This window comes from Mus pahari, chromosome 17 (genome assembly GCF_900095145.1).
Source record: "Mus pahari chromosome 17, PAHARI_EIJ_v1.1, whole genome shotgun sequence".
Taxonomy (NCBI): Eukaryota; Metazoa; Chordata; class Mammalia; order Rodentia; family Muridae; genus Mus; species Mus pahari.
In genome coordinates this window covers 7556978-7569851 of record NC_034606.1, presented here as the reverse complement: position 1 = coordinate 7569851, position 12874 = coordinate 7556978, and the positions used below count along the sequence as shown (strand labels likewise).

The window sequence follows — 12874 nt, the reverse complement described above, 5'->3', positions numbered from 1 at the left end:
CTTCCTTCCTTCCTTCCTTCCTTCCTTCCTTCCTTCCCCTCTCTCTCTCTCTCTTTCTTTCTTTTATTTTCATAAAACAATGTATGTAGTTTGAAGACACTCCACTTGTTTAAATAACATTTAGTTAACTATATAGCAAGCAACACTGCTAAGAATATTAGTGACATGTTACATGACTCTATTCTATTTATGTGCCCCTCTGTGTTATTCCCAACACTCAGGGTGTGTATGGTTAGGGCAACCATATTAAAGTCCCTGAAACTGGCAGCTTAAATACAACACTGTATCTTCTTGAAGTTTTAAAAGATAGATGTTCAGAAGCAAGGTACTGGAAGGGTAAGTTTTCACTAAAATCTACGTCAAATAAGTTCCCTTTAGCTTTTCTTGGTGTACTAGCCATTACTGGTGTTATCTATCTTATAAAAGCCACCCCTCCCTTTATCATATGATACATATTTGTGTGTGTGCTGTGTGTAGGTATATGTATGTGTCTGTGTGTCTGTATGCAGGTCTCTTGCCTCTGCCCATCTGTCTCTATAGGTATACTTCTTAAAAGAACATAGACTAGATTAATTCTCCTACCCCACTATGACCCAACTTCATCTAGTATCCATTTCCTCAATAATCCTCTTCCTAAAGGTCATCACACTTTTGAGTGTCGGAGTGGGGAATCAGAACTCAGCTAACAAGAGCATGATGTATAAATTTTATATGTGGGTAAGGATTATAGGTCAGTTAAGTAATGCTACTGCAAGAGTAAAATAGAAAACCCAACACAGATGGCAAAGTACAACACGCCAAGAAGAAATATGTTATCATATATCTCAGGAACTAATATAGGTATGAAATTTAAGACTGTATTTGTTTTCTAGTGGTGCATTTTAGAAAAAGGTCTTTGCCCCAAAAAGTAGTTGCCTAAAGAAAATTAAATTTGAATTCTTCATCCTTTAATTTGAATTTCTCAATAAAACCCGTGTAAACAAATTAAGTGATAGGCAACTCTGAAATAATTCATTAGCTAAATATTCTTAATTTTCATTCTTATACAGCTATGGCAAAAATTATGATAGTAAGTAAATGCTATGTTTTATGTAGTTCTTCATAGTTTGTTGAAGTGTCTTTATAAACCATTGTGCAACCTATCTTTAACCTTTTATTTTAAATTTATGCATGTCCTAATTCTGTGTGAGAGTGCAAGCTGGTATGAGCAGAAAAGATCAAGAGAACTTTCACATCCTGTTCCTGTGGCATTGTGTGCCACAGAGCCGGGCTTTCATCCTTAATCTGATATATCCACTTAACTACACTACAGAAGATTGATTTTTGCCCCCTCTTGTTTCACAGCAGACTCAAAAGTCTGCAGGAATTTTTGACATGTTGTAACAATATTTTTTCTAAGACCCCCTATACCTCTCTCTCCTCTCTCTCTCTCTCTCTCTCTCTCTCTCTCTCTCTCTCTCTCTCTCTCTCTCTCTCTCTCTCTCTCTCCCCTTGCCTCATTTTCATATGGACACAAAGCCTTGGGATAAAATGATGGTTCATTATAGTGGTACAGCGCTCTTATCTTCATCCAGCAAGAGTCATTTCCTTCCAAAGATTGAAATGCAAATGTGAAAATTAATGATAACCGCATTATCTGATAGCAGAGATAATACCAATTCACTGTCAGCGTACCACACAGTCATTCTACGATTTCCTCCGCTTCACGCAATATTCTTCTCACTGTCAGACTACATCTATGGTTAACTATGTTTCATAGGTGTCTGTTAATTTACTTCAAATGGCATTTCCCAGATCTTATATCTACCACATTTTCCCAATCAAAAAGAAAACGAAATCAGAACTGTAATCTTCAAGCCCTTCTTTGGACTCTAAAAGAGGCGGGGTGGGGGGACCTATATCATTAAGTGTGTGCTTCTGTCTCACAGTGGTCTCCTTGTTACCATTCCACTTTATGCAAAACAGCTTCCATCTTACTAGGTTCATTTACCACACAAAGCAGAAAGGGCCTGATCAGCTTCATACATCCAAAGCACTGAACAACAACCTAAGAAGTAAGGAACTTACTAAGAATTTCCTAAACAACTCTTAGTTTGTGTGCAAAAAGTACACACATTTGGTTTTTTTCTTATGCAATTATTTGACAATGTATTTACACTAAAAAAAATCTTTATCTTAATTATGCTTTAAGTCAGGTAGACTAGGGCAGAGTAAACATAATCTTATGATGCTTTGCTGCAGAACAAGATCATTTTGCAAAATTAATTCACAACACTAATGTTTAATGAAGAATTATTTGGGGAGCATTTTGTAACAGCTACCGAGGCACAATTGCCAAAATGACAGTAAAATCAATATTATGAGTGACTTGTGTGTGCTTCTGAAACATTGAGCTCTATGCTTTACATGTAAAATCTCATTAGTGAGGGAGTTATTATTAGCCTGATTTATAAGCACTAAGTCCACGGTAGTATTATCCTGCTCTAAGTCATATGATTACTTTCAGCAAGCCACCCCCCCCAAAAAAAAAAACCACAGAAAAATTAGCTTTGTGATATAGTTCATGACATTACCTCAAAATGACTTACCTGCAATGAACAGCAGAAAGGTTTTATGTTTTAGAATATAATTTTAAAAGTAATTTTTTCATTTATTGACTTGTCAATTCAGGACTGGATTTCTTACTGCATTTTATTTATATGATAAAAGCTTTAATATCTAAGTATCAAGGTTGATTTAGATAAAAGTTGTGTCAATGAAAGCAAATAGTGGTTTCCTCAAAAAATTTATCTGTGTATGTGTACAAGAATACACATTATTTGAAAACTCACATTTAGATGCAAATTATGATAATATTCACTAAATAATATAAAAAGAAACCAATTATTCACTATTTGCAAATATGAAAAGAAGCCAAATTGTGAGAATGTAATCCAGAATGTTAGCCTCCTGTATTGATTTAAGTAACATGTGATTTTCACAGTATTTCTGTCATAGTGATAACAATGGATTTATAAGAATTTCATTGAACCCTTGCTACAAAGTTCCTCCATCAAAGTACATAAATCAGTACTGCAGACTGGCTTTGGAAAGTAGTTCTCAAACTTTCTTAAGAGAAAGCAGAGATATAGGCAGTATTTCTAAAATAATATTAATATTTCAACCATGGACTGGTCTGAGGGGACCACGTTTCTCAAGGGTCTACATGCAAGTAGAAAATTGCCAGCACTTAACTCTCCTGAGCATGGTGTTGTACACCCAGTGCAGGTTATCTCTTTCAAAGTTCATCTTCCTAGAAACATCGCTAAGCACTTATCATTAAACCTGTTTCAGAGATAAAGAAACTGAGGACTGTCTGTTTCACATGCCAACATCACGAGGCCATAAATATCACCATTATCTTAGGTCTGTCTGACTCTAAATTGTGTAAGCACATAGTTCTGTGGCATAGACTGTACTCCACTTTGAAAGATAAAGGATGCTTAATTATGGCTTGAGCAAACAGTCTATGATCACTTCAAGGAGGAGGTGGTATCATGAGAAGAGCGTGCAGGCAGTGTCATGCAGCATCTTGACACTGCTTTCTGGAGTTCTTCACAATCAATGCACAATAAACATCTGTTGAAGGATGCAATGTATAAGAACATAAAATGAAGGACTTGAGACTTGGACAAAATACACAACTCATGAGGCCAATGAAGAAGGAACCCTTCTTTGGAGGAAGACACTGTAAAATCAAACAGGCAAATTCTGGAATAAAAGCCAGAGTCAAGCACCACATGATACATTCCAGCAGGAGTGTCAGGAATGGCTTTGAAAAGCAAAGAAAGCAACAAACTTGAAAAATAGATATATAAAATGTGGAAACGATGAGGTAATGACTTTTATTTTGGCCTTTCTAAAAGTATACTTCTAGCTTTCCAAACTTAAATGATTCATGCTACTTGCATAAGAGTTACAAACATTTAAATGCAGAATTCCATATCGTAGCTACTTACGACATCATTTCCCTTGATTGTTTAGGCTCTGTTTAGAAGTTAGCCAAGGTGTGAATAGTTTTGTATTTTTTCACTAAAATACAAACAAAGAATAATTTTCTTCTGTGGAAGAAATTGCATTTGATAGGAATGGAATCTTTGAGACAGGGTTGATTCATTATTGAACTAAGCCATCAAGGAAGATTGTGCAGTCATCGTCAATCAAACTCCTTAAAAACAAGATAAATCCTGATTCATCTTAAAGGATATCAGTACTATGTTTGAAATTCCTTAGATAATTTCAACATCCTTTGATTTGGTTCTATTTTTAGAGAAAAATGTCATTCTAAGGATATAGTTAGGATACCAGGAAATCAACCTGGCTCAATACTATATGTCTTAAATATATATATATATATATATATATATATATATATATATATATATATGTGTGTGTGTGTGTGTGTGTATAATTATATACATATATATGTATATAGTATATACATAATTATATATATGTATAGTATATAAATGCATAGTACAATTTACTTTGTTCTATGGAGCCTTTAAAAACTCTTTGAGACCTGATAAATGCAAAGCTGTAACAAAGAAATCCATAGCATCTCACAAGTATGAGCTGATGTAGTTTTGTAGAACTTGTTAATTGTTTTTATGGTTTACAAATGAATATATGGCCCACAAAAATAAATTAAGCAGTGTTCCCCAAATCTCCCAGGTAGAGAGTGACAAGGAAAAGAAAGAAAGGAAAGAAAGAAAGGGAGGGAGGGAGGGAGGGAAGGAGGGAGGAAGGAAGGAAGGAAGGAAGGAAGGAAGGAAGGAAGGAAGGAAGGAAGGAAGGAAAATAAAAGAAACAAAGAAAGTCAGTAAATCCTGACCTTAGACTGTGGACTCAGCTTAGAGTCCAGATACACTTTGCTACTGAGTTTGGAACTGTCACCAAAAGCTAGAAACTTTTCTCTTTGCTACAGGTATAAAGTGCCAATGTATTTCAGTGAACAAATAAAACACCATTACCAATCTTGAAACACTTGATGTTTAAGTAGCAAAAAGGGTACAAAATGTCTTCTTCTCTTCCACAGACTCCCCTGATTGATTGAAAGTAATAAACATGCTACTACATAGTAAAATTCTATTATTATGAATTAACCTTATTGTTTCAAGGGGTTTCAAGGTGATATACCCTTCCCCTACCAGAAGTAGCTGTGGAGAAAAATGTCTTATTCACTTTTGACTATACGGGGACAGTTCTTATAAGCATACAAGAGACATCCAAAGTTTCTTCTTCAAAGTTTTCACATATCCCTACATAGTCCAGAACACAGACATATCTATGCCAAATCCACAAATTAAGAGAGAGAGAGAGAGAGAGAGAGAGAGAGAGAGAGAGAGAGAGAGAGAGAAAGAGAGAGAGAAAGAGAGAGAGAGAGCGATGAAATACATTCAATGAACTATGTATGTTAAATGAAATAATTCACTTGGATGTCAAGTATCGCCTTAACTCAACACCTCCAGTTATTTATCTATTTGCTTACTGATTTGCTAATAATCAAGTCTTTCTGCAAAAGTTGGCATTAGCTATGCTGCATATGCTCAGCAGCTTCAGGCTTAATACTCTTTGCTTTCTCTCATGTGACCTGGAAGTACATGAGTCCTGAACACAGACAGGGAAGTTGAAATCTAAAAATTTGACTAAAAACAAGTGTGCCTGAATGTGTCATTTGTCAAAGAGAAATACCTAAAGGCCAATCAGTCTAACTGGAGAAAAAGAAAAAAAACAAAACTTAATTCTATAAGATAAAAGATCATTATACTTTTCAAGTTGAACAAAAGCCTAGAAGCAAAAATAATTTTTTAAAAAATAATATTTTCTAATTGTTCTAATCAATTCCCTCCACATTGAGAAATCGTACAAAATATGCAATAAAATAAAAATACCAAACTTTGCATTTTCTTATAGTCTTCTAAAATGTGGTTCTATGGTATTTAAAAATATAATACAATTGGATCCAGACTCTTGTATAGCATTATGCTATATTGTGGGGAATACGAACATTTGTATGTATCATGAATACCATTAGGAATGACATCATAATAATCAGATATCCTGTATCTTCATTTTTGTTTGCATTATATTTTCCAGCTTCTGGTTTCAGAAAATTACCACTGGATTTCCTGTCTTCCCCATGCACAGCAGAGAGCAATTTGCAAAGTCATGCAAGGGTGAAAATGTGATTGAAATATAGCGATCTTCCTTAATGAAAAATGTTACTGCTTTGGAAATTAAGCCTGAAACTGCTTTAAAACTCGTTTATATCCTAAAAACTTAAAACGTGATGGTCTCCATTCATAAGCATATCGTGAACTGTGAATTGCTTAGCAGTAACAATAGGGTTATTTTTTCCAGTGTTACTATAAGCAGTATATATCTGTATGACATTTATCATTGTTGGTTTTTTTTCCCTGAAATTAACAACTATAAGGCACTTTACATGTAAATTTAATTTTATTCATACAGGTGAAAATGTTGCCGGAACATCAAAGCAAAGAGAGAAAAATCTATTAATTATGACTCAACGACTCAATAGATGTTCAAGTTCCATCTGTGACTAACAACAGAACTAAACTGAAGTGATAGTTCTTTGAAGTCCATTGTTACTGATTTGTGATCTTTTTAATTGAGCCCAGGGTGAATGTGGATGTAGCCAAAAGATTCTATGTTGAAGGAACAAGAAAATAGAAATGACTAACTTTATGTAAGAATGAAAGAAGAAAAGGTAGAGACTTCGAGCTGAGGTGAAAAGTTGTTTTTTATGGTTTTCTTATTTAAATAATAATGCTTACCCAAACTCCCATAGAAGCAGCACACACAAGCATGCACAGCACACACACACACACACACACACACACACACACACACACACCATGTATGATTTTAAATCTGAGTTGAATAATTATTTAAAGCTTTACAAGCTATCCACATTTCACACTCCCTTTCCCTCTCCCTTACATGTAGAATTTAAAGGAAAAAGTGAAATCCTGATAAAATTGAAAGTGGGTTGAATGCTGTACTCTCAGTCCTACCTGGTCCATCCCAGTCATCCGTCTCTACCCCAGGCTGCCCTGGTTTGTCTGAATGGCTGTCCCCATCTGATTCTGCTGGCTCCTGGATTCCTTCGTCATCACCTGAAATACAGAAAGGAGAGTTGACCAAATCCCTCTACCAGTTAGATATTGCAAAGGCAATGTCCTTTTCTTATTTCTATCATATATTCAATACTGTCTAATCCATTGGCAAAAATCTCCATGAGTAATTATTTGATAACTCTTGTAGCTCAAAGATAAAAAAACTACCAATATTTGTCAAGAAATAAAGCTAAGTAATATAAGCAATAAAGAACATTAGCATATATATCTTATTTTAAAGTCATTATTATATATTAAAAAATCAGATAGAAATGTATAGCTTTTCTGAATACTTTGGATACAATAAACATAGTGACCTCATTTCCAAATTGTAATTATATAGGCATAGTATAGCGAGACTAATTACATATTTTAGAGTAAGGTGTATTCCTGATTTGATTTGGGTTTGGATTATTGGAAGATTTTTATATTCCTTACTATGTTTCTAAAACTTGGTGCTAGATCTCTCAAATGATTTGCATTTGATATAAGATGGTGACTCTGCTCTTCTCAGCAGATGACAACATGGTGAAGTTAAACTTATGAGTGGCTAGTGTGCATGCTTCCATAATGTCATGCCTTCACTTCACATGAAAGTCAAAAACAAGTAAACAAAAACTGTATGTCTTGAGTCAGATTTGAGAGGCAGCGAGACAAAACAAAAACAAAAACAAAACAAAACAAAAACATCAACCAACCAACCAAACAAACAACAAAAAAACATTATCAGTACAACTGCATTTGAAAACAAAAACTCAGTAGTTTCAGTACCTTACTTTTAAAATTAATAATATAATACCAAGAAGGGCAGCATCAGAAACAACAACAAAATTATATTGAAATCATGCCTACTATACTTTGAACCTAGCAATTGTAGCATTTAAATTTAAATGGCACGCCTATCTATCATCTTTTGAGGTGCTCTGTGGTCACTTTTTACCTATTCATTCAGATCTCTACCTGAACCTGAGCCTCTACACAAAATATGAAAATGTACATTAGCTTGTCACTTTAAAAATGACATATAAGATATACATTGTAGGAAACCATAGTATACTGACATTAATGTGATATTTCTATGAGTGCTGATCTCTAAACAGCATAGGTTTTGCCTTTTAATATTTTTGTCTGTATCTTCACAAAATGAATTAATTCTGCACTGGAATTATGGATGCCATCAAGGAGAGTACATCCACACATGAAGATGTGAGACAAGGTCAAAGTGTACAGAAGCTCAACAACAAAAGCAGTGTCGCAATCTTCCGTGCTTCTCTTCTAGGTGGCATGCAAGACCATAATAAACACACCAACCAATTATCCTCTGGAGATCAGGGGGGCATGTTCTGCTCTCAATTCTCAGGGCCTGAGAATGCTGATTTCCAGTCTATATATACAAGTAGGCTTAATGACCTACAAATAGTGATAGCCTTGAACCAACCTGCCTCTCAGTCTGCCAGCCTGGCTGCCAGCCTGTTCCCTCCCCCTTCAAGCCACCGCCAAGTTACTCCAATACAGACAAAAAGAGATACAGTTTAGAAAGCAGGAGGCTCACACTATCTGCTTGGATAGATCAGACCCAGGCCATCCCTTTTATTCAATTTCCAGTATGATTGCCTTCATGTGAATAAATATTGAACTAATGCCACATATGTGAGCAGGCTGGTATAACGAGAATTCTGTTGGCTAGGATAGAAAAACTTAGAAGTTTCCACAAGCTGGATCTTTTTCTGTGTGACTTTTTTTTTTTTTTAAAGATTTATTTATTTATTATTATAAGTACACTGTAGCTGTTTTCAGACACACCAGAAGAGGGTGTCAGGTCTCATTATGGATGGTTGTGAGCCACCATGTGATTGCTGAGATTTGAACTCAGGACCTTTGGAAGAGCAGTCAGTGCTCTTAACCACTGAGTCATCTCTCCTGCCCCCCCCCCCCACGTGACCTTTCTTGCTGGACTCAACAAACTTTCTTTTCTTTCCTCCTGTACTTTGGGCCATCTGGCCACTCACTTCTGATTTCTGGTTGCGAGCAGCCAGTGGAAACAACACCACATTAGAGGACACAGTGCAGGAGAGAAAGGCCAGGCGCCTATCCTGCTAAAACCTCCTTTTCCTTGATGGTTCCCTCATGGCTTGAAGATAACCAGTATTTGCTCCTGTTCAGTATTCCCCCTCAGCTCCCATATCCCTGCATCAGTACCCGTCCCAGTGCCTCTTGGGAAAGAAGAATGGTTGTAACTGCTTGGATACTGTTTAGGCCTTGCAAGTACTGATTCGTTAGAGCAATGCCTTTTACATTGCCCACGTTGTGTTGGCCACAGAGAATATAAAAGGGGGCTCCTACACATCGCTTCTGAAGTAGAGTCAATCAGAGTCAAAAGGACAGAGACTTGTGCCCACTATGATGAGGGATAGGAGCAGTTCACAATGTTACAGAAACACGTGGATATGTCAACTAATATGTAGGCCCACAGAAGTCTCCCGGGGAAAAAGACAAGTGAAGCCCCTAACATTTGGAGGCATTGTCTCATGTGACTTTGAACTCTGTGGAGTTTGTGTCCTTACATCCATGATTAGAACAAGTTTCAGACTGAAACTAGGAGCCGTCTTCTCAAAGCATACCACTGAAGGAGAAATAGCATAATACTGGGGGGAGGGGGTTAGGGGTGGGGATGCAAGTTTAACATTGGCACAGGCTAAACTAGAACATTTAGTGACGCAAGAGTAGATTCAGAGGTGTTTGAGGATGTTGAAGAGAAGTTTTAGAGCTCTTTCTTGCCCGTGATTGTTAAATGAAAGAAGCATTGTACTTATTCAGCACAAGACAAACTTACCCCGATCACTTCAGCAATGTCTAGTGGGTAAAGGAATGGGAGGATGACAGAAGATGTCAGCAGGTAAACGATGTAAATGTTATTAAACTGCTCCAAGTGAAAACATTTTAATTGAACTGATTATGGGCTAGAGTGAGTTTATAATTTCAAGTAGCCAACTGCTCTCATTAAATGTCACTTAACTGCCAAATCAAAACTGTTACATGCTTCCATTTAGTGTGCTCCCACATTTGGAGCAGTGTTACATGTTGAAAACTTTGGTTTGTGAGTGAATTGATTTGTTTCATTATAGAGCACATGATATTTGAACAAGTAAATATCAGAATATTTAGAAAGCCACTGTAAAAATAGCTAATTAAACACAATTAAAAACATTCCACGTTGCATCCCATTTAAGAAATCAGATAAGTATACTACATCTCTAATTACAAAAAGCAAATCTGAGATGGTGTAATAGATTAAAACATCAGAGATTTAATCTTAATTATTTACTTGTGACTTCTAAAACAAGGAATAAAAAACTGAGAAAATGCCTCGAGTCCTGTCTGAGATAATGCATATGAATGTAGAAAAAAAATGGTTCAGCACTTATTTTATATTGATTTCCATATCTTCCATAGCCAAATGTTGAAATCATAAACATGAGTAAGGGGCAACTCTTATCATAAGATCAGGTTCTACACTGAACCTCAACAGGGCCACCACATGGAGAGCCACACTCCTCCCTGAATCCTTTTCAGCAAGTTTTATTGACAAGGTCTTATCAGCTAGGTCAGGCATTAATATCCTGATCCTTTAGAAAAATAAACTAAGAGACAGAGATGGTGAGGATTCCCAAAGACAAAAAAAGCATCAGACACAAGATTTGATTCCACAATTTTCTGATGCAAAAGATCACACTTCAACATGTAAGAATATAATCTTGGGTTGCTGCTGGGAAGTAGAGTCTTTGCTTAACAGATGGGGCCCTGGGTCGGTTCCCTACCTCCAAAGAGCAGCGACAAAGGACACAGCAGACATCATCTACACGGCAAGCCACAAAGCCTGCAAGATATGGTCGAGGAGCCCCTTTCTCCTCTCCCCATTAAGCTCCCGTTTCTCCATTATGCTTATACACTAAGATGAAAGGTTTAATGGACTTAATCTTTTTAATCACTACTTTTAAAGGTTTCCTATTTTACTTAGCACTTATTAAAATCAACTATACATAGATGCTTGATCAATAACCATTGCTCACTGACCAGTTAGGAAATTAGATTTTTGTCTCATTCTTTTTGCCATAACCTACTGCAATATCATTACATTTGCTAATTAATTGCTTTCAGCACATTATTTCTATTTAATAACTAAAATATGTCACATTTTCAACTTTTGGACCTTTCATCTTCTAACTTTATCTCAGGGAACTAGTTCTCATTTCTATGGTAATGTTTTTTACCTAATTCATTTTTAATCTTTTTACTAATGAAAAATGAAATGATTAAAAATAATTTAATCAAATATGAAATCTCCGAAGTATTCTTAAGAAACACCATTTTTCACTAATAATAGACACTTGCTTCTTGCCTCTCAGTATTTTATTCTCATAGAAAATTTATAAATAGAACTTTATTTTGATATTAGCCCAACTCCAGCTTCTTCTTGGTTTGAATGGAGTTCACCTCACTGGCTGTCTTTGGCTCAGTCCATTTCGACTCTCTTGTGTTTGAAATCGGGGCTATGGAGTGGCTTTGGACAAATGTCATGAATAATTACTAGCCAAGATAATAATGACAAGCTTGCTAATACACTGCTCCAAAAGCTTTTGCAGTAGGGAAAGGAGAGGAGCAGAGAGAAAAGGATGTCAGAGGAGAGTGGCAGAGCTGGGCACGCATGTGGCAATCTTTAATTTACGCTCTGAATTCTTTATTCACATACCTATGAATAGACAGTTCAGCATATTTTCAGTAAAGGACAAACACACTTAATGTGAGAACTGAAACAAGTGAGTCGTAAAAGAAAGAAACTGAATAAATGCAAGCAGTAACAAAATCTGTAATATTTCTGAAATTATGACTATGGAGTTAATGGTTTTCTCCTGCAAGATTAAATGCTTTTGTTGCTCTTTTAAAAGATATAAGTACGTTGAGAGCCCTTCCATTTTTCTTAGTCTAATTTTCAAATCAATGTGAGCCCTATGGGGAAAACTTGAAAGTGTTATTGAGCAATATAATGCACAACATAAATGACTCAAGGAAATGCACTAAAACATAGTCTTTGAAACGCAGGCCACAGTGCCTTGAAATATCCTATTCGGTATTGTTGACAATGAGGTTTGGACAGTGGATTTCTTAACCAAGCAAAAAATAATTTCAAAAATGCAAACAAACACCTTTTCACTCAATGTTAAACACTGCTCTTTGAATGAAAGGTTTGCTGATTCCTGAGACAGTCACTTTTTTCTGCACAAATAGCAGCAGTGCTTGAAAGGGGTCATGTAAGCAGACAGCCTTTCTCAACTCTGCTCTTTTAATCCATGTAGTTCCTGTCAATATTAACCTCTTATAGAAATTCTGTACAATATAACTATTGAACTTTCTTGACTAGGAGTGTTACTGGAGCTGTTAGTCATCCCTATAATGTACTTTGCAATCAGCTAAATCGTCAAAGTATTTCTAACAATGAGCAGTTCAGAAGTGACAGATCTACTTTCTTGTTCACAACTGCTTATCAGAGAAGAGATATCACGTATGTTTTCCAGGTGCTTCCTATAGTTAGGATACCTTCACAGAAGCCGCTCATGAAAGATAAGGTCATAAAAGAGATGAAAAATGTGCGAGCCTCATACACTTATGGTTTATCATCAGACAAGATAGCTTTG

The 12874-nt window shown here is 36.0% G+C and overlaps 1 protein-coding gene across 3 annotated transcripts in view; it reads right to left on the bottom strand.

Moving 5' to 3' along the window:
• The window catches only part of Zfpm2 (zinc finger protein, FOG family member 2), a 440237-nt gene that overhangs the window by 316248 nt on the left and 111115 nt on the right, over positions 1–12874 (bottom strand). For all 3 annotated transcript variants that reach the window (XM_021216723.1, XM_029547887.1, XM_029547888.1), the window contains one exon: positions 7080–7181. In XM_021216723.1, coding sequence (XP_021072382.1) covers positions 7080–7181 — 102 coding nt within the window. The remainder of the gene's footprint in view (positions 1–7079; positions 7182–12874) is intronic.